At 35.2% G+C, this 23,275-nt stretch overlaps 1 protein-coding gene across 3 annotated transcripts in view; it reads left to right on the top strand.

Moving 5' to 3' along the window:
- PARP8 (poly(ADP-ribose) polymerase family member 8) overlaps positions 1-23,275 on the top strand; it is a 146,109-nt gene that overhangs the window by 70,926 nt on the left and 51,908 nt on the right. For all 3 annotated transcript variants that reach the window (XM_037530367.2, XM_037530366.2, XM_054688285.1), the window contains 5 exons: positions 7,141-7,178; positions 14,959-15,048; positions 16,283-16,353; positions 17,805-17,882; positions 19,123-19,217. In XM_037530367.2, coding sequence (XP_037386264.1) covers positions 7,141-7,178; positions 14,959-15,048; positions 16,283-16,353; positions 17,805-17,882; positions 19,123-19,217 — 372 coding nt within the window. The remainder of the gene's footprint in view (positions 1-7,140; positions 7,179-14,958; positions 15,049-16,282; positions 16,354-17,804; positions 17,883-19,122; positions 19,218-23,275) is intronic.

Raw genomic sequence — 23,275 nt, 5'->3', positions numbered from 1 at the left:
CTTGGGGAAGCGGAGTTAAGGAACGAAAGACAGAGGGCTTCATGATGTCCTTATTTTCATTAATGCATCTGGAGATAGACCATGGGAGGCCTGTGGTGAGCTGACGAAGCAGAATTTTGGTTGCGTACAGGAGTAGAAGACAGGTGATAATGTGCATGTGCAGCAGGAGGGGATATTTAGAAATTTAGAGCGGGTTAGATTACTCTGTAAAAACTTAACTTGGAAAGAAGAGTAGAGTGATAATTTAAAAAGGTTCCACAAATTGAAGAGAAAGCTAAGCATTGCTAACATTTTTTTTCTTTTTACATAATATAACTTGTTTGAAAGAAGGAAACAATGCAGATACACAAAGAATAGAATTCCCTTTCATCTAATAACCAAGAGCTAACTCTGAAAATTTGTCAATTTTTAAGAAACCGTGTTTCTATCAGTATATATTTGTAGTAAATATTATAATGAAAATCCATTATAGTTCTTTTTAAGTTTTCCTGCATGTCTTCATGTATCATAAACACTTACCTCTCATTGCACACCACTTTACACTTTCACATTTGCCTAGTACGATATTGTTTGTATAGTCCTATGGTGGTGCAAGGGGTTAAGACGCAGCACTATGAAGCAATCCATAACCACTGCAGCATTACTTTGATCCCCGGCCAGGGAAGTGACCCACATGGCGCAACAGACCTCTCCTGTCTCTCCCGCTGCTCCCCTCAGCAGTGTATTTGTCAGTCTGCCTGTTCTGCTCCCCACTGTATCTCTGGTAAATCCTCTCACCCCCCCACACCTCTGGCCTGTACCCCAGTTCTTGTATGCATAAATAAATCTTAAAAAATAAACTATAGTTTTTATAGTCCTATTATTGACACTCTTGCTTTTTTAAGGTACTTTGTCATTTTATATAATACTAGTATTAATAATCTTTGTGGGTGAATCTTTTCACACTTAAAATTCATAATTATAATTTGAAATTATTAATTTCAAACTGTGGAAGGATTAGATTAAATTACTAGGAAAAAAGGGCCCTAATTAGATCATGGTTTTATGTGTTCTATAAATCAAGTAGATGGATTATTCTTAGGTGAATGAACAGGCATTTCCTTCTTAATTGGTGCAAAGAGAGAAGTGTGAGCTTATTAGGTGTTTGATGAGAGGTAGAACAGAGAGGGACCTTGAGGGATTAACCATATGATCACCTTTCTTTTACATTAATGTGGCTAGCAATGGCCAGCACTACATGGAGTGTTGGAAAGTTATGAAGGTTTGAAAAAATAACTGAAAAAGAAGCAAAGGTGTATTTGAGGGGTAGGTAAGCAAAATTGAGCACCACACTGTGGTATAGTCAGGACCCATGGCTCCATGATCCTGTCCAAGCAGCAGGCTGCAGAACCAGCTAGAAAAGCCCATAGTGACTTAATCTGCAGTTTTGCCTTTGTAGGTCAGGTAGATAGCCTGCAAGGACAAATAGGGGTGCACAAGGGGGTGGAAGGTGGGAGAGCAGTGAGGTATGTAACATAAAGAAGGAAATAAAGGCAGGAAGGACCCATAAATAACATAAAGAATGAAAACATGGGGCCCCAAGAACGTGAGAGGGTAGAGAAAGGAGTGAGGGCTAAAAGGTGATAACATTGTGGTTAAAAATTAGGGGTTGAGACTTTAGAAGAAGAGCAGTTCTGCTCCACGTCAAGATTGCAGGGTACTGCCATGGGTTTTGTGAGCTAGGCTTCAGGCAAAACGTAACCATGGAACTATGCATCTAACTGTTGTCCTTGTAGATGTTTGGTGGTTGTGATGAGTTTAATGAAGAGGAAATGAGTGCCCTAGAAATCCCCTGTTGTGGACGAGGAGGGTTGGTAGCTAGTAGTGGTAAAGAGTGACGGTGCTGGTAGAACTGGATGTTTAGAAAATGTTTTTGGAAGATAATGATGACTGTTTGGGGAAGTATAGATGAGCTTCTAGCATGCCAGAATTCAGCCAGCCTCTAACTTGAGATGCCAGGGCTGGTTGTGAAGTTGGGTGGTGGGGAAATGTCTCTGTAGATTGGGGAGGATGGAAATTTAAATGCTGGAGTGAATTTTTTCCAAATAATCTTCCAGGGGGTCTGGGAGAAGGTAGAAAGCATATTTTCTCAGGTCTACGCTGCTTTCATGCAAGTGAACATAGAAAGATGAGGTGGAAAAATAGTTTCAGATTTTAGAGAATAAGTAAAAGACTATTTCACAGTTAAAATACTGGATTTTGCTTGGGTGGAGCTGCAAAAGTATGAGCTCAGGATCCTGGGATTTTGAGTTGCTAAAGGCAGAAAGTCACACCATGCAAAGTACAGTTGTTCAAGAAAAGGTCATCTGTTTCATCTTCAAGTCTAAGGTCCCTTCTCTATTGTGTTAAAACTGCCATCTCCCATTAGCTCCCTACTATTCTTAAAGAATTATATTAGGTCTGTGAATTTGGGAATTATGTCTGCAACTCTGATCTACTAATTTTTCGCACATATTACAAGAGCAGTAGGGTACAATGGAATAAATAGTGGATTTAGAATCAAGAATAAGCTTATAGGGCCTCCCCGGTGGCACAACTAGTTGAGTGCCGCGCCATGAAGCTGCCCGCAGCCTCTGCAGCGGGGATTCAATTCCTGGCTGGCCAGGGAGAAACCCACATGGTGCAGCAGACTTCTGCCTCTCCCACAGCAGTGTCTTTGGTCCCTCTGCCTGTTCTGCTCCCCGCTCTGTCTCTGGTGAATTCTCTCACCCTTTTGCACCTCTGGTCCATACCCCAGTTCTTCTATAAATAAATAAATCTTAAAAAAAGGAATAAGCTTATAAACAATTTTAATAAAATGAGTAAACAATTGCATAAACTAAACACAAGGTTAGGTAGATAATGAACATATCTAGAAACACCTTCACAGGAGGATTGAGAGAGATCTTAGTTGGGACAAATGCTTTCAGAGGAATAAGAGGTAGAAACAATCATTTTATTTAAAAAAATTATTGAGGTAATAGAAATAATTTGTTAGATTCTAGTTTTAAATTTGTGATGTTAAGAACCGAGTGTTGCATGGTGCAGACACATATTGACTAACCTGAGTTTCTCTGGCAAAGCACTCAACATCATTATAGCTTATTCCAGTATTCTGAAGGCATTTTTACCCAAAACAATTCACAGCTTCTTTTGGGTTTTTCTTCATTCTAATGTTCACTGTTTTTCTTTTTACTGAAAAATGTGTATATGTACTTTAGTATTTATTATGTGCAACACTTGCTAACCTTAATCTTAAATCTGAATTTTCTTTTTTATCCTATCTCTTTTTTTCTTGGCTCTACCTATTAGGTCCTTTAGCTTAATCATCCATGTCTCCTTCTACTTGATTGTTTCGCTAAGAACTCTGTAAGGCACACAGTGAAACTGATTCGAATTTTACAGCCCTGGTGATTTTCCTTCTGGTGTACTACCAAGAAAATGCTCTCGCACAACAAGCTGATGAATCATTTTGCAGGGCTATGGTATTTGAAAAATGAGGTAGGATCGTGAACACAGAAATGTTTCCTAAATATCATGAGGATAATACAACCATAAAATAAAATCATCAGTGTTAGCTTTGGTCTCTGATAAAAGTAATATATTTTGATTGTTTTAGCAAATTGAGTTCCCCAGAGCACATTCATTCGTTCTTGTAAATTTTACTTCTGTAAATTTTCATTGCTTGTTCTGAAAGCTGGCTAAAATTGCTCGGCACCTGCTGTTACGTGTCTGGCATTGTCCTGGGGGCCTTACACCTGTTAGGCCATTAAATCATCACAGCAGGCTTGTAAGTAGGTTTAGATTCTCCTATTTTACTAAAAGAGATGGAAGCTGAGTGTATTGAAATAACTTTTCTTGTGCCTCCCAGCTAGTAAGGCTCAAAGCTGGAATTAGACTCCTGTTTGTTCAACTCTAACTATAGCAGGCTTAATTGGAGACAGACATGGGAATGTATTAAGGCTTCATTTTCTTTTTAGACATTGATTTGGATGAAAAATGATGCCAACTGCTGTTGGTTGAGTTGGTGGGCTGTAGGGAATTACTTCACTTCAGTACTCAGTGCTGTCTCTGGCCAGGTCCCAGGCTTCTGTCATATAAGTACTGCCAGAGGAAAGGTTGCCTTGATCATCAATAATTTCATTTATGTGTTGTACAGCTCCACTGTATAAGGAATGAATTGTAGGAGAATAAATTCATATGGGGTTGTAGTGCATATTTACCCAGGCTGTTTGAGGCATGGTTATTTTATCTTCTAAATCTTGGCATCTAATTCAGGACTGTGATTCCCAAAGCTGGCTCTTGGCTGGGATCCAACATCTGCCATTTGTCCCTGCCTTCCCTCCTTCCCTCCTCCCCACTGATATTTACTCATATTTTACTACTACAATAGCCTCCTAATCTGATCTGTCCCTTCAGTCTATTCTAAGTGTTGCCAGTCATCGTAATTTTTTCAAAATGCAATTTCTGCCTTGAAATACTATTATGCTACATATTCTGTGACCCTTTTATATAACATTTGTGAAATGATAAATCTATGGATATGGAAACCATTAGTAGCTGCCTGGGGTTAGCGATATTGGGATGAAGGGAGACAGATAAGACTCTAGAGAAGGTAGTTACAAGAGAAATCTTTGAATGATCAAATAGTTCTATTTGCCGAAGTGGATGCATGATAAAGGACATAGAGCAATATCCAAACCTTACACTAATGTCAGTTTACTGGATTTGCTATTGTATCAATAAGTACATAAGGTGTAAACCATGGTGGGGACTGTGTGAAGGATACATGAGACTTCCTGTACTATCTGTGCATTCACATCAACCTACAATTATTTAAAATAAAAGTGAAAGTTCCTTTGTCTGCCATGTTCATTATGTTTCATATTCTTTATTCCTCTTTGAATTAATCAGTCATCTGATTTTTTCCCTACCTAAATTTTATTTACATATATTCAATATTTAGCCTCTATCAGGGTATCAGAAATACTTAATTTCCCATCCTTTGCTTTCTGTTTTCTGCCTTATATTTAATGTGAACTTTGTGAGAACAACATAGCATTGGATCTGGTCTTTTCAATCCATTCTGGCCATTGTACTTTATCTTTTTTTAAAAGCATTTTTCTTGTTACAATATGTATCCTTAATTTTTCCTAAAGTTAGGATTATTTAGGATTAACTTTATACCATGTTGCATAAGATGTAAGGCCCTTATAACTGTCTTGGCCATTTAACCCCTCCCTGACATTATGCTATAATGGCCATGTGTATTACATTTACTTAGGTTATAAATCCCACAATGAGTGTTTGAATCTTTTGCTTTAAAATAGTCATATGTATCAACAACATTAAGGGAAAGTAGCTTTTTTTGTATTCACAATTTCTGGTGATCTTCATTCTGGGTGGTTGTGTTTTTGATACTATTCAACCTGGAGATTCTTGTCTGGGATTTTTATACTTAAGATATGGTAAGAAAAAATGTCTACAGTGTACACTTCTCTAAAAGTTCTTTTATTTGTCTTCATTTTTGATAGATTCGAGGCCTGGACATAGTATTGTCGTTTCACGACTCTGTCCCTGGCCCCACCCCCAGCTCTGTCCTTGGGCCTCCATAGTTTCTTATGAAAACTCAGCATTGGCTGTCATTACTCTTTCTTTCTCTGTATGTGACGCGTTGTCTTCTCTCCCAATGTCCTTATATTTGGTTTTCAGCATTTTCGCTGCTTTTATCCAGTTTGGGGTTGTCTGAGCATCTTCAGTTTGCACATCTATGTGCTTTCACCCCAAATGGGAAAACTTCATTATTCTTTTTTTCTTCAAATCCTGAAACTCTAATATGCTTCTTCATATTGGCTTTTCCTTTATATCCTTAAGTATATGTATAATAATGTTTAACATCACTGTGGCCTAGTCACTGAGGCCTTACTTTCTCTTTGTATAGATTAGAGCTTTTCTATTAGTTTATGTGTCAGGTAACTTTGGATTATATCAGATTAGGTTTTTGAATAATCGCTCCTTATGTTCCTTCAAAGAGAACTGATTTTTTTGTTGTTGTTTGGGTATTAACAGACAATTAATAGGGCTGAACTCATACCAAATTTTCATTTCTCTGTGGCAGGTCCACTGATTCATTCAAAAAGCTCATGCTGAATATGTGCTGTATATCATGCATTAAAATAGGAAACTGCACTAAAATTACAAATAGATATGACCCTCACTTCAAGTGACTTGTATTTCAAATGATAGAGATAGGAAAGTGCAGGTAAGTATGACAGATTCCCAAGTGCCATATTAGATAAATGCATAGAGGTGAGTTTCTGAGAAAGGCTTTGTGAAATTGTTAAAATACAACTTTGAATTATTATTATTGTTATTAATTAGAATTTTTATTGAGATAACATTTATTTACAAGTGTATGTGACTTAAAAGCACAGGTTTACAACTTTTCATATGTATGTTACCACACCCCATCCGCCACCAAAGCTCCAGTCATCTTCTGTCATAGTCCATTGTAAAAAATTATTTTTGAAACACTCCAACTCTTCTGAAAATAGGACTTATTATATAAATTGTTATATATAGTGTGAAAAGATTGGCTGATGAATAATAGTGACACTGTCATCATTTAGTTAATTCTTTGAAAAGGACATGTTTCAAAAACATAGCATATCGTGGGGAAGCAGTATTGAAAATAAATGTTTAAATTGTTGGCTGCCATTACTCCATAAAGGGAGAAAAGATGATTGCTAAAATCTGAGCAAATAATGAAAATGACGATAAATTAAAGAATTAAACATTACTGAGATAAAAAGACCCATCTATACTAAAAAAATATCACTACCGGAGAGATATTTCAAAACTCATTTAACATTCATGGCTCTTAATGAGTATAACTTACAATGTATCTTAAAAATCTATAAGTTTACTATGTCATATATGTTAAATATCTGTAATTCCCCTGCGTCAAATATCAGAGTGGTTTTATAATCCAAGTTGGATATTGTTGGTTTATACTTACATCTGTATAAATGAATGGATAACATAAAGTTGGTTTTTATTTTTCAGAGCATATCTACCCTACCAGTAACTTGAACTGTTTCTCTTTTTTTCCTGTTTTAACAGTGTATCCTATTCAGTACATGTATCTGAAGATTACCCAGGTATGATTTTTTGTTTGCTAAAATAATCATGTTATCACTCCTGTGAATGCTTTTTGCTTTTGGAGATATAAAATATGCATTAGCGTATCAAGGGATGGAGCATTGGCAGGGGAACACCTAAAAGATAGAGAAGAACTAACTGTGGATTGCATATGAGGTTCATGTCCTACCCTGAGATACTGTCAAGAATCAAAAATTGTTTCACAGCGAAAAGTAGTTATGTGACCCCACATGATAGTTTCAATCTATATGTACATATTCCAGTGAAAAATAAAGAATATCTGAAGTTGGTTGTGGAACATTTGGCCTTTCACAATGTAAAATTAATAGGTAAGAATATAACAGTGAAACATTTTGGAAGGCAAATTTGACAAGAGCAAATGCAAAACAAAAATAATCACAGGGATGTGAAAGATTATCGATGAATACTATAAAAACCTTTTTTAAAAAATTGGACATTTCACCAATATAATGGACTTTCCAGCAGAACACCTTTGAAAAATGACTAGGAAACAGAAAAACAAAAAAGAAAAAGGCATAATCATGGCATCCTTTTTTAAGGTTGGTTCTATGGTAAAAGTTTCAAATAACAGTAGTAGATAAAATAAAGGGCCTTCCTTCATTTTTCAAAGACTACGTATAATGAAACAGTTCCTAAAACAATTCTATGCAGTTGTTACCATAACACCCCCATTTTACAGATGAACAATGTCATTGCTTAGCAAGAGGAAGAGCTGGGATTTGAACCTAATATTCCAGGGCCTGTGGACTATAGCACCTGACACACTAACGTCTTGCATGCACACAGCTGTCTTTACCACGTGTCCTGAAATATGGTCCTAGGTCCACAAACACTTGTGCATAGAAAGCAGAATGCAAGATCAGCACCAATCTGTTCTCCTTTAAACAAGGTAAACAAACGCCTTTATTTTGTGCCCTGGTGCAAGTTATCTGGACGCACTATCATCTCATGAGTGCCCAGGACGTGCATGCCAGCATTTAGGCCACTTTAATTTGAAGTTATAAACAAGATATTTATCCCCATGGTTTTTCTTACCAATGATATTGATAATTTTTTCTTGAACAAAAGATCAGATATGACTTGATTTGTTTACTCCAAGAAAAAAGCATAATGCACAAATTTGTTGTATGTGAAGAATTGCAAATTTTAACTGCTTGTATTTCACAAATATGTAGTTGACTCCAGTTTTGTTATTCAAATCTATCCATTTTTTTCACATACTGTGTTTAATTGGGGTCATATTTTTTGTGTAAATTGACTAGATTGCTATAAGTAACTTGGATAATGTGTACTTTGAGTATTAAAACAATTAGTCTATAATGTGATAGGCAGATATAAAACTTCTTTAGCATTCAATCTAAGTATTTTTTATGGCAGTTTGCATTACACTTTTAATTTTTTGATAAGATCAAGTGTTATATATTAACATTTTAAATTTCATAAATTAAAAACTCCCCTACAGTTATTTTCTTATGATCTCTGTGTTAGCATAAGTATTCTTACAAAACTATTGGGTGATATTTTTTCAAGGGAGAGTTAATTATCCACTTCAATGTATGCCTTATTTTACTAGTAGTATAAAAAGTATCTTAGGCAGACCTTACTGGAAACAACAAGACAAGAAATTTTATAAGGAAATTTTATTTATTAGTAGACAGTTTCCCATAGCCTTCCGCGTTTGATGCTGAATGTTTGCTAAGTATGATAAGAAAATAAAAGCCCCACTATTTACTGTACATGTTTTAACTATTGCTCGTCTCATTTGAAGCAGATCCTCATGAGGTCAGCCAGTAGAGGTACAGGACTTTAAGCCAGGATGATAGAAATAATGTCACAAATGAAAGCCCAACTTGAAGACCTTGAGTTAGCCTGTAGCTATGGAACTATGGTAAATGCCTTTAGTAAACCAATGAACCATATGTTTAGCTCCCTCTTGTGGCCAAGAGGCATTATTCTGGCTTTTTCTCATAGTTTGGCAACCCCACTTGGAAATATAATATGAAAAATAGTGATTTTAAGATTAAATATTGGTTCTCATTTGTGCTTTTTTTAATAAAATAGAACGTCCTTCCTGAAATAAGTTTATAGTGAATTTCCAATATAATTTCATTTCTAGAAAGACGAGTGTGAATAAAACACAAGGATAAGAGAGGGACATTCTGGGATAGACTTTTTAATTGGTTGACAGAACCAATATGCTGTATATTAAGTATTTCCTCATATATAATTGAATTGGTTCTAAATGCCAAACTCCGTACAGACAGAACAGAGGTTATCTTAACATTTTATGCTTGAAGAAATATGCTGAACGAGGTTAAGTAATGTATCCCAAGGACAACTTAGTTTGGTGGTAAAACCAAGTCTTTAATTCAGTTCTGCTTCCTATCATTTCTGGGGAAGAAGCAGTCATAATATTTTTATTGAGCTTTCTTCAAAGTGAATATCACTATGGTAATATTTTCCCCATTATTAAATTTTAATCCACATTTATTTGTACTGAGTTCAGTTAATATGCTTGATTTCTCTGAAGGACATTATTATATAAAAACAATCTGTTTGCTTTTTCTATACCAGTATTTATATCTGTGTTCTATTCTACCCTTACACTGACTAGACCTTCCAAAATAATCTTTAATATAGATATGAAAGTTGGCAGCTTTGACCATTTGCATAAAATAAGTGAGCATGTGCCAATTGGCTTTCAGAAAAGGAAGTATCATTCGTTTTCTCATTACCAAGCTGCTTTTTTGTCTTTTCTAAAGAGTGAGTAATAAATCTTTATCAAATGCTTCTTTTGATATCAGTTGATGTTATGTGCTTCCTGCATATTCTGTGACAAGTTATATTAATAGACATCAAACATCTTTTTTTTTTTTTTTTTTTTTTTTTTGGTGGGACCCTTGCCAGCGGCCGGATAATGAACCGGCGCAGCAGAGGCTGCGGGCAGCCTCACAGCCCAGTGCTCAACCGCTGCACCACCGGGGAGGCCCATATTAACAGATATCTTAATGTTGAGCTATACAAATTATATATATATATATATATATAGTTATATAGTTATATAGTTATATAGTTATATAGTTATATTCTTCATTGGTAGTGACTTCAAGTTGTTGAAGGAATTAAGCTATACCTTTAAGCAAATCATTCTGAACCTGGTGTTTTTTTGTTTTTTTTTTAAGGTTGATTCTATGGTAATTGCCACATTTTTCTGCCATGATCATGCTTTTTTCTTTTTTGTTTTTCTGTTTCTTAGTCATTTTTCAAAGGTGTTCTGCTTGAAAGCCCATTATATTGGTGAAATGTCCAATTTTTAAAAAAGGTTTTTATAGTATTCATCGATAATCTTTCACATCCCTGTGATTATTTTTGTTTTGCATTTGCTCTTGTCAAATTTGTCTTCCAAAAAGTTTGCCTTATTTAAAAAATTCTTTCAATTAGCTCTTTTTTATGCCTGTAATGTCTAAATGCAGTAATCTTGGTAGTACCTTTATTAATTCCTTCTGCTAATGGTCCTTAAACTTCCCCTACCCCTTCCTTTTCCTGGAGTAGCTAGTATAACTTAGTGATTAGCTTGTCATCTAAGTTTGAGAATACGGGGTTTTCTTTGCCCTGTGGAAATGTATCATCTTAATCCTCCAAATTCAGGGTTATGTCCTTCCTGTTTTATTTCCCTGGGAACAAATTTATAATTTAAATCTATTAAATAACATTGAAATTCCTTTCATAATTTATTATTGTGAAAATGAAAATTTAGAGGGTCTTTATGGAGTGCTAGATATATAATTTACATAATATCATGAATATTAATAAAATATTAAATGCACCATTGACACTCCAAATAAAGTGACAAAATAACAGGAGCCTTTTGGGTTACTGGTACTTCTTAGTGGGTTTTATATTGTACACAGTTTTTTGTTTATTAGAGGTAAGGGATCCGAGAATAGGTGTGTGGTTTTTACAAGGTATTTGTAATAGTTGAGTGACAGGGTTTTTTTGTATAAAGAAATAATACAGCATTAAGGTTTGGATTCAGACATTTTCACTACTTACTACCTCTGTAGTTACTTAAACAAGAAATTACTTGATTTCTCTGAGCCTTGGCTTCCTCATCTTTAAAAAGAGGGACAGTAATTGATTGGCTTGGGGGTGCCACGAATGGCGTGTATACATTAGTGTGACTAACCAGAATACAATACAAAACCAATATTATTTATCAGTGTAACTTTTGTTAAATTTCACACTCATGAACACTGGAATGATTTGGCTTAATTTTGTTCCATTTGAGAGATAGGATAAAAGTAACAATTTAAGAAATGATTTTTCAGAACTCTTCTCCCCAGTTTTCCACGAAAGTCCTGCTAATGCTTACAAGCCTGGTAGGGATGGGAAGAGAAAGTACTGATATTGTTAATGGCCTTTAACAAAGACCTAGAGGTCTCTATTAACACCTGCTTGTTAAATACTCTAAATATCCATGGAAGTTTAGAGAAAAATTGGCCCTCTAGAATCAAGTGGGAGCCTTCCAGTGAAAGAATTTGACTTGGAACACATTCTATTCTGTCACTGACTCATTGTGTTACCTTAAATGCATCTTACTCTTTTTATGCCCTACTGTCCCATCTTTAACATGTATGATGTTATGATTACAAAATAGTTTGAGGAAGATTTAGAATTAATTATTTAAACAATGAAGTAAAAAAAAAAAATCCCATAGAATCTATTCGTACAACTGAGATGATCCTCAGAGATCTTCAGCACAGAGCCTGGCTTAGGGTAAAAGGAATCAACAGCTATTTGGTAGCAGGGTCTAGATTGGATATGCTTTCTCTACACTCTTATATTTCTATTCTTTGCTTGGGTATACCTTTATGCTCTGGCCTATTATATTGTAATGAGAATTTAATAGATGTTGTCATGATACCTGAAAAATGTTTGGCTTGGATAAATTCAGCCAAAAAAGAAATTAAAAGTATTCTAATACCTAAATACTAATCAAACATAAGCTGTAAAAAAATTTCATAGAAAATGTGAAGTTTGAATGCATAGTGCTATTTTTTTAACATTATGCAACATGCGTTCACCAAATTATATTCCTTTGAATCAAATCTCACTGCCTTCTAGTATCAACACTTTCAGTATACCATTTGACCTTTAATTTGAGTTTTTCACTTTCCTGTTACCTTAAACATTAAGTCCAATTTATTTGCCTCTTGATGCGTTAGTGAAATCCTCAACATTCTATTTCACTGAGCAATTGCATGAAACTGTGTCGATTCATGGATTTTTCTGGATCACCCATACCAGTTAGTTGGTGGGCACCTGTTTCTTCTTTTGCTTTTAATGCTTTCTTTGAGTACACCATTATTCCAGAAGTTTTCTTAAAGGGATCGCTGTGGACAGGGAAATTAACCTGATTCACTAGCAAAGATCTTTGAATCAATAAGAATCTGAATGAGGGTTTAAGAAATTAAAACACTGGCTTTATATTGTTTATTTATTCAATTAAAATTAGATAACTTTGGTTTATAACACTGTATGTGATTCAGAGTTAGAGGAACACACTTCTTCAGATGTATGTCACCACAGCACACCCGCCATCAAGGCACCCCAGCCTTCTACCATATCCATCGGTAGGAGTTGCTTCCGCACTTTGCTCTTCACCTCACACTCCCCCTCCTTCACTGGTAGCCTCAATTCTACAGTCAGATTTCTAGGGTTTGTTATTTGTTTTTGTCTGATCCTTTGTTTTGTTTCTCTGTATTCCGTATCTAAGCAAAACCAATGAACAGAGGAGTGCAAATATTACTTTGAATTAGCGTTTTCTCATTCTTCTGGTAGATACCTGGGAGTGGAGTTGCAGAATCATAAGGTAGATCTATTTTTAGTATTTTGAGAAACCTCCACACTATTTTCCATAAGGGTTGGACTAGTTTGCGTTCCCACTGGGAAGTTTCCTTTTTCTCCACACCCTGGCTGAGAGTTGTTGTTTCTTGACTTTTTGATATGGGTCATTCTCACAGGTGTGAGATGATATCTCACTGTGGTTTTGATTTGTTCTTGCCTCATGATAGGTGGCACTGAACTTTCTTTCACATACCTGTTGGCCACCTATGTGTCTTTTTTAGAGAAGTATCTATTTAGCACTTCTACCCAGTTTGTAATTAGGTTATTGTTGTCTTTTTGTTGAGTTGTATGAGTTCTTTATAGGTCTTGAAATAACAGTTTCTTGCCAGATACATGCCATTTTTCTCAGATATTTTCTCTCACCCAGTAGGTATGTGTTTGTTTTCTTTTACTGTGCAGAAGCTGTTTAGTTTGATGTGGTATTATTAGTTTATATTCACTTTTAAAACACTGACTTTAATAGGGGGGTTGGAACCTTACATGAAAGGTTGTGGTCAAAGTTTCAACTGATCTGGGGAGGCAGAAATTAAAATAAATTTACATTATATCTGTGTCTTAATCTGTGGTCTCAATTGGTAAACATGAAATCTCACATACTCCTTGATGTTACTTAAAAAGTAAATGAGGCACATTTGTAATTAAAACAAAGTAATCAGGCAAATCCATTTTGCTTCAAATTTAATACCCCCCCACCCTCCTCCACTCTCTATTCCTGCAGACATACACACCTTCCTTAATAACTTTTAAAACCTTCTATCTATTGAAGGTCTTTTGAGGCTGCACTGTAAATACTTATCACTATCATTTACTTATTATTCTAGGTCTAAAAAACAATGCAGATGTTTCTTTGGAAATGAAATAATGACTTAGATATCTATCAATTACAGTTTGTCACTGTACTGACACAATATTATGAAAACTTGCCTCAAGATCTTTTATTGTGTGTTCAATCAGTTGCCTGAACATTAACTTCCCTTAGCAGAAACTCATATAATGTTCTATTATTTGTTGGAACTGTTTCATACTTTATTTTTGCATCATGAATGAGTGTATTTTAGGGCCATTGTTAATGAATTGGTGTTTGTGGAGTAGCTGTCTCACAGATGCCCTGTAATCATCGGTGAGAATAAACAGCTTTGTGTTGTATTACCATATACTTGAAGATACATAGTGATCAGGGGAAAAAAATCCTAAATTTAATCAAATATTGTATTTTTTTCCAGGGGTGACAAATAATGAATAAGAAACATAAAAAAAAAATCTACAGGATAGTTTATTGTTCTATGCATACGTATAGTATTGTTTAGATGAAATGAAATCATGGAGAAAGAACTGTTGTGAAAGTTTATATCAATTAAAATATATATTAGAGAAATAGGGGAGGTATGATTTACAACAAAATCTTCAACCCAGATCCTTGAATGAGTTGACGTTGAATCTTTATTTTGTACCAAGTGCTCTTATTTACCTTTGTCCCTCCATTCACTAACCATACTTCCTGTCATAGGTAATGATAATTGGAAGGACCCTGCTCAGTTAGTTGGTGTTGAGTGATTCTATCCAAATGATTCTTTGCCACATGGGCTTTTAGAGAGGTATTTGGATAATCTCTATCCAAAGTGTATATTTCTCTAGAAGATGTAAATGTATTCAAAGAAGCCATTTACAATTAACTCACATATAAATATGCACTTCACCATTTTTTCTGAGATTACTCACGACAGTAGTGTATTTCATGAGTGCTGAGGGCAATGTCAATATAACATCATTATTTTTAAAATTATTTTTATTTATGTACATTTATTTTGTTTTCAAGTTACGGTGCCCTTAATTGTCCATATTTCTTTGCAGATAATACATATGTGTCAAGTTCAGAAAATGATGAAGATGTATTAGTTACTACAGAGCCAATTCCAGTTATTTTTCATCGAATAGCAACGGGTAATGAGAATGCAGTGTTTTTTTATACTTGGTCATTATTTTCTTTTCTTTTTTTTTTTTTTTAAAGATTTATTTATTTATGCATACAAGAGCTGGAGCACAGGCCAGAGATGCGGGGGGTGAGAGGATCCACCAGAGACAGAGTGGGGAACAGAACAGGCAGATTGACTGAAATACACTGCTGAGGAGAGCAGCGGACAAGACAGGAGAGGTCTGCTTCACCATATGGGTTTCTCCCTGGCCGGCCAGGGATTGAACTTGTGCTGCAGAGGCTGCAGATTGTTTCATAGTGCGGAGCTTAACCCCTTGTGTTACCAGGGAGGCCCATTGGTCAATATTTTCTTAATTGTCAGTGAAAGTTCAATTCCAAGCGCATTTACTCAGATAAGTTTTTGAAATTTGAAGTCTAAAACAATTTTTTATACTAGGTTAATATTGTAGGTAGCTTTATTCATTTATTTTTTGTTTCTTTTAGCCTGTATTTATTTTAGCATCAAATCCGGATCTCTATATGTATTTTCAATCTGAAGTGCATTACTTTGTTTTTCATCAGTTTTAAAGTGTCTAAATTTAAAGTTTTTTTTAAAGTCCAGTTTACATGTAGTATGTTGATATTTGCTGTTGTGAAGGTATTTTTATGCATAGTGATCTGCTAGACAAATTGAATATTTATTTTTTTAAAGATTTATTTTTATTTGTGCATACAATAACTGGGGTGTAGGGCAGAGGTGTGGGGCAGGTGAGAGGATTTACCAGAGACAGAGTGGGGAGAGAACAGGCAGATTTACTGAAATACACAACTGAGGGGAGCAGCGGGTGAGACAGGAGAAATTTGCTGGGCCATGCCTCTGGCCCAGGATCGAACTCATGCCACAGTGGCTGGCAATAGCTTGGTAGCACTGAGACTTTAACCCCTGTGCCACCAGGGAGGCCCCCAAATTGAATATTGAAAAAGCATACTTAAGGCAATGTAGATCCCATGAAATACATAATAAGAGCTGAAGGGGGATCTGTGTAGTGGCACTTTACTTTGGCCATATTTTTATGAGCAATGAAAAATCAGTTTAGTTTGTATATTATGTAACTACTCAACATAGTATGATTTCAAAATATCCCTTAATTCTGTTGCAAAGGAGAGAATTACCCAGAAGGTCTTTTTATGCTAAAACTTATGAATATTTTATAAATAGTATACTAAAAACTAAAATGATTTTTAATTATAACTTTCTTTCAGAATTAAGAAAAACAAATGACATTAACTGTTGCTTATCCATAAAATCCAAATTACAGAAGGAAAATGGGGAGGTATGTAAATTATATTTTATATTTCTTTGAAACAGATAGTTATATTTTACATTTATTATGTATTCGTAGTTAGTATCATCAAGGCTATTTAGGTTAAAATTGTATTAGCAGGTGATTGAAGCTCAAGCTACTGACTTAGGGGCTAATGTTGAAGGGGTAGTAGCCTGAAATTAACTTTGAGATTGAAACTCCCTTTAAAATAATAGAAAGAGCATCTGGCTTAAATCTAAGTAAACCTAACTTACCATCTGTGCTTTCATCAATTAATGTGGTTGACCGAGTTGGACTTACATAACTCACTGTAACTATACCTGGCTATACATAGTTTTGATGATACCGTCAAAATTTCATTAGTAAAAGATGCTCTCTTTAGCTAAAGTAGCATAGGATGTGGGTATAGTCTTACTATTATTGGCAAGAGTTTAAAAAAACAACTGCAGTGCACTCATCTGCTTTTATCACCTTTAAAAACATTTACTTGAGTCTATAAATAAATACCAGGCCATTAAACAAACACGGTGAGTGCTGTGGGGCTGATAGTTGCACTCAGTACAGCCCTTACTTCCTTTTAGTGTAACATTCATTATCCTCTTTATCCTGAGAAGAGTCTGACTGAGAGTCACCGATTCAGCAGTACTTTTGCCAAAAATCAAAAACGGGTAGCATTTAAAAAAAAACAAATTCCTTTTTCTAAGTTTTTTGTCTTCCTTCAGAATTTGAAATTTGGTCTATAAATTTTAGGGTGAGTACAAATGATTGGATTTGTTGATTCCTGTATCTAGAAAGCTACCTAATTATGTCAGAGATAGGAATAAACCACTAAGCTACATTAGATGAATTTTCTTTGTTGCATTTTAGATACATAATGGATATGGTTTAGTGAATTAGAAATGAAATTTCAATTTCAGACATGCTTAATCAAATATCCTTTTGAAATATGAAATCTAAAACAAATAATTTTGTATTCTGAAAGTTCTGTTCATAATGTGATTCATTTTCCTAATTTGATTTTTATTTTGAATTCAGAGTGTCTTTTTTCACATCATGGTGCAGAACAGGCAGTGGAAGTGAGAACAATCTGATACATATGCTAAGGAACTTTTTAATAAAAAATTTAATCAGGATGAGCTTGTCAGAAGTTTCATAGCACAAAAGCAAAGTTGCAATTGATCACACACAGTTTTTTATATACACCAACTGTTAAACTGTATAACTTGCTCAGGATCAGCAAAATGGAGCTTTTAAAAAAGATGTACTTAGACCTGAACTCATCCACAAGCTTGCTTTAACTACCTTTCATTTTTGGTTTGTACTGCACAAAGTGTTTTTCATATATAATCTATATGATGTACACAAGATCTGCCTGGCATGTCATCTTTCTATTTTCCTTTCAAAAGGAGACAAGTTAGTTTCACCATTAAAATGGTTTTCTTACTCTATTTAATTCGAAGGAGTCAAGACAGAATAGCACAGTGGAAGAAGATTCTGAAGGTGATAATGATTCTGAAGAATTTTATTATGGAGGACAGGTAAGTAAACCAGGTTTTCCAAAATACCATTCTAGAAGTTAACAAAGGCTTTATGTGTCTTAGTGGAAATATTGCTTGTGATCTGAGAGAACTAGGTGTTGTTCAAGTCTCTGTACCTGACTAGGAAGCCTATAATTGATCTGTTTTTCTTTTTCTGCATATCAGAAATCAAGGTCACGTTTTTAGTTCTTTAGCTGTAATCACTTATTTACATGAAAGTTGTCATATATCATTACCGAGATTTTTGTAAGCATCATTTTATAATGCTTTTGATTTTCACATTTCTTAAGCATATTGTGCTCCAATTAATGTTTGGAAATGATGCCACTTCTAACAAAAGCATGAGTTGTTCATTTTAAATAGAAGGTGATTAACCTTTTTAAAAGTTGAAAGGACCTCATTATTGAGCCTCCTCATTTTTCTATTTGTATTTTTTCCTTCCTTTTCTTGTTATACTAATGTAAAATGTTGAAAAATTGTTATAAAGGAACACCATAATTTAGAAATTATATTTTTAATATTTAATTATAAATTGTTTTTATAACATATACATGAAAACAGCATAGCCATGCATGCATATTTATGTAATAATATACAAATGTACACATATATGAAGAATTCATTATATCTTTACATGATAAATCAGAGTCTTAAACTGAACAATTGATTTTTGAGTATAGTTAGATAAGATGACTTTTTCTGTGAACTCCTTGGTCAGATATGCCTTATAACATGGATGATATAAAAGAAAGGTACTAAGTTAAGGAGGTATATCAAAATCAAAGTTGCTATGTAAAGAATGAAAGTAAACTTAAAGAAAATCTATAATTTGTCAATCAAACATCTGGAAGGGAGTAGAAATCATCGATATAAATAAAACTAGTAAGTTTCTTCTCTCCAGAAAAAATTTCTAGCAATGTGATGGATATTCTTCCTAATGATTCTTTAACCACTGTGACACTTTACTAGTATGAAGTATAATTCTTCCGGTCTTGATTTAAATCTTACACAGGGGAAGTAAATGCTCTTCTTCAGTCTAGATACTCAGTCTAAAAGTTTTTCAAATTGTGTGTCTGACGCTTATTTTACTCTTTAACATTTACATTCATCATATCAAAATAACCTCATTTTACTTATTTAAACATAATAAGTCACACAAGAATTTACAGGCTGATGTATATTTTTAGTTTTTTGATTCACTTCATCCCCCAGCCACATCTAAATCATACGCTTTCAACAGGTGAACTATGATGGGGAGCTGCACAAGCATCCACAGCTAGAAGCTGATCTGTCTGCAGTGAGAGAGATCTATGGGCCACATGCAGTTTCTCTCAGGTAAACGAATACCTTTGATAAATAAAAATTAAAGCTATTTGATAAGTCACTGGAATTTTCTATTGGAGTATGTAAGTGGAGATTTTCTTGGGTTTAATGATATCTGGGAGTATTTGAGAGACATTCTCCTTATACAAAATGGTGTATTTATGGCTATATCCCTCTATCCCCCACATGTGTTTTAGGATTACATTTGTTGCATTTAAGAAATTAGTTATTTTGTAGAGTTAGTTTAATGAAATGCCATCATCAATATTACCATAATCAATTCCTGTAATAAATTTGGCCATCTGGGCCCATGCTGTTTTCATAAATCATGGGCATATTCATGTGAACATAAGAGTAAATAATACATTACCACTGATATTCAACCACATTGTAATATATGATCTGCTCCCCCCAAAGAAAAATTTTCAGTGTTTACTCAAATGATAATTTTTTTACAGTTACTTAATATATTATTTGGTGATGAATTTCCAGATCATTTTTTATTATTTTTAGTCATTCAAAAGACTCCGCCATCTTTACTTATCTCCCTAGTCTCACCTAAGTTTAAGAAAAATTATTTCCTGTCACCGTACTAATGTCCTAATGAGAGGCTAGAGCTCATTAGTTTAGATTCCTCTTCTTTACCTAAAGGGTAGTTTCCAAGACTACTTGAAATTCCAGACCCTTCTCACAGCCTGTAGTCAATACCAGCTTATCATCCACCCAAACCAGCATTGTTCCGGTTATCCAATAGGCCTCCCTCATTCCCTCTTGATTTGAGCATTTTGTATTAGTGGTTCTTATAACCAGGATATGCAGGTCTCCCAACTGTGGCAGCAGATTTACTTGGGCCTGGGTCCAAAAGTCAGTATTTTGCCTTATTGCATCTCCAATGCAGATTTGTTATCCTGCCCTGTGGGCCCCGTCACATTTGCACAATTTTTTTGATTGTTTGCTCTATTTAGTTTTGATTTGGTTTTTAGTCATACTTATATTGAGATATGTAGCATAACGTGGGACATATATGAAATACAAGGTAGTAGATTTTTGATTGATTTCTATGGTAATATCCATGAAAGATGTCCCTATCTAGTTACAGTCCTTTCAGTGGGCATAGCTAAATTTTGAGAGAGCAAATAAAGACTTTTATTTTATTTTATTTTTTCTATTTTTTTAAAAGATTATTTATGCATCCAAAAGCTAGGGTACAGGCCAGAGATGTGGGGTGGGGGGTGGGGTGGGGTGAGAGGTTTCACCAGGAAAGAGTGGGGAATAGAACAGACAGACAGAGTGAAATACACTGCTGAGGGGAGCAGCAGGTGAGACAGGAGAGGTCTGCTGCGCCTTGTGGGTTGCTCCCTGGCCTGCCGGGGATTGAACTCGTGCTGCAGAGGCTTCAGATTGCTTCATAGTGCAGTGCTTTAGAGCTTCCTCACTGTAGTTCCTGGATTTGGCAACACACCATAAAAATAAAAAGACTTGTACTCTAAAAAAAAAACAAAAAGACTTTTTTTTTTAAGATTTATTTTTATTTATTTACTTATTTGTTTGTTTGTTTGTTTATACAAGCACTGGGTACAGTCAAAAGGAGGGCGAGAGAATTCACCAGAGCCAGAGTGGGGAGCAGAGCAGGCACAAGGACCGAAGTACACTGCTGAGGGGAGCAGCGGGCGGCAGGAGAGGTCTGCGCACCTTGTGGGACCCTCCTCCGGTGGCCGGGGAGCAGCTGGGGATTGAACCGGCGCTGCAGAGGCCACGGGCAGCTTCGCAACCCAGTGCTCAACCACTGCGCCACCCGGGAGGCCCTCAGAAAGACTTTTAATTGGGCAGTACAATACTGTATAATTTATAGTTACCAAATGTTCCATTTTAGCTGCAAAAACAGACACAAACACCTGTACCCTAAATAAACTGGGGGACTTGTGTACTTGACCCTTCCCCTCTCACTTGTAAGAGGTTCATCAGGTGCTATTGTGGGAATTACTGGGATTACACTAACAAAAGCAATTCCTTGCAACTTAAAAATAATTTAGTAAATTAGCTATGATCATTTCACAGTTGATCTCTGTTAAAGCTTCAGGATAGAACGTATGTACATTTTCTTCTTCTTTTCAATTATTTCTAATTAAGATTTGGATACCCTCATCAGGTATTACCACCATAGTGCACCCACCACCAAATCACAAGCAGCCCACTACTATAGTCCAGAAGGATGGCCATTCAGTGTTTTAGAATGAGTAGATGAAGATGAAAATAAAGACTATCAATAAATAACAATGACTAATTTTTAACCAAACTTTGCTTATAAGTTTAAAACTTTCATCATAGTAATTTGACACCTTCTCTCTAAAGAAGTCTTTGAGATAAGGGGCCTCCCGGTGGTGCAGTGGTTGAGCACTGGGTTGCAAAGCTGCCCGCAGCCTTTGCAGTGCCGGTTCGATCCCCAGCCACAGGTGAGGGTCCCACATGGCACGCAGACCTCTCCTGCCGCCGCTGCTCCCCTCAGCAGTGTACTTCCGTCCTTCTGCCTGCTCTGCTCCCTGCTCTGGCTCTGGTGAATTCTCTCACCCTTCCGCGCTTCTGACTGTACCCAGTGCTTCAATCAATCAATCAATCTTTAAAAAAAAAAAGAAAGAAGTCTTTGAAATAAAATAAATCATAGAGTACAACATAAAATTCAACTTTTTATTCAAAAATGGATGCTTTTCCTTAGAGAAGTACCTTAGCACATGTTGATGGCTTTAATATTAGAGATTTTTAAACACATTATTTTCAAGCTGTCAATTCTGCATTCGTACTGTCATTGGTTAAACACCAGAGATCATCTATATTAATATTTTCAATTATTAATTATTGATAATTTATCAACTGTTGAAATTAGATGTTTAGTACTTCATTCAAATAAAGTGTCTAAAAGTGTGAATGTTTGAGTTTTACTCCCCTTGTCTATTTCACTTTGATTCAAGTTCAGTCTTAATGAATGCAAGCCCTATTCCCTCCTGCTCTAGAGTTTCTCTGGTTATAGAGAAACTATTTCCACAATAAGTAACCTCCCAGAGGCCACATAGTATAAACGTAAATCACAGCAGGAGTAGTTTGATTTAAATAAATGAGAATGAATTTAGTGTCTAGTCTCAAATGCTCAAGCTTGGACACACGGGGAAAGGGATATTATACATGAGGTCTTGAAATCATCTTCCTTGTAAAGTTCTAAGACTACTGAAAACAGACTGTTCTAATTAGCTGTTCTTTTACTTAATTGAGGTTTATAAGAACTTAATGGAGTTTGAAGAGCAAAAGTACCTCAATGTGCATAATAGGCTATTTGATGTCATTTTTTTAAATGTGACATCTAATGAGAAAGGCAGCTAACCACATCTAAGTTCTCAATAAGAGATGAAAATAACTGAGATTATCTTGATTGAGGCTAAACCCTCTTACAGGAGGTTGAAGTAGGATAAGGAAAATGGCCGATGATAGATCTATTATTTAAGTAGGTGAATTCAGCTCTACATGGCTATGTCATCTGAAAAGCAGAGCCCTGGCTCTGTTGACTCATTCTTACAAACACTCTTATGAACTGATTCCTAGGCGCTCATACATGAAGTGATTTAGGTCTCTGATAATTTGCCCTATGAATTTATCTGCATTTATCTCATCTTGAAACATGCAACTAGATGAGGATATTTTTGTTTTTCATTATAAAGTTCACCCTGCAGTCATGTATTTATAAAAAAAAAAATTCAGTGCCATCGGAAAACAATTTGAGGTTAATATTTTTAGAAAGGTAAGGAATTACATGTCACAAAAGTCTCATTTGGTTAGAAGTAAAGTGATTCTGATAATTTCCTTGTGATGTTTCCAGCTCCCACCCCATATAAAATATATGCTTTATGATTACGTAAAGTTATGTGAGTAATATCCTAAACCTTTCATTGTGACTAATGTTTCATGTAGGTTGGATGGTTGAAAAAGTGATTGTTTTGATTGAATCTCCATCATTTTTTGTAGATGAACAATTGTAACAGGGCTCTTTGGAGTTGATGTTCTCAAGGGCAGGATGTACTTAA

The sequence above is a fragment of the Talpa occidentalis genome, unplaced genomic scaffold (assembly GCF_014898055.3).
Source record: "Talpa occidentalis isolate TD23 unplaced genomic scaffold, MPIMG_talOcc4v2.1 talOcc4.6, whole genome shotgun sequence".
NCBI classification, from domain to species: Eukaryota; Metazoa; Chordata; class Mammalia; order Eulipotyphla; family Talpidae; genus Talpa; species Talpa occidentalis.
The sequence above is the reverse complement of the archived record's forward strand: the minus strand, read 5'-3'. Positions and strand labels throughout refer to the sequence as shown.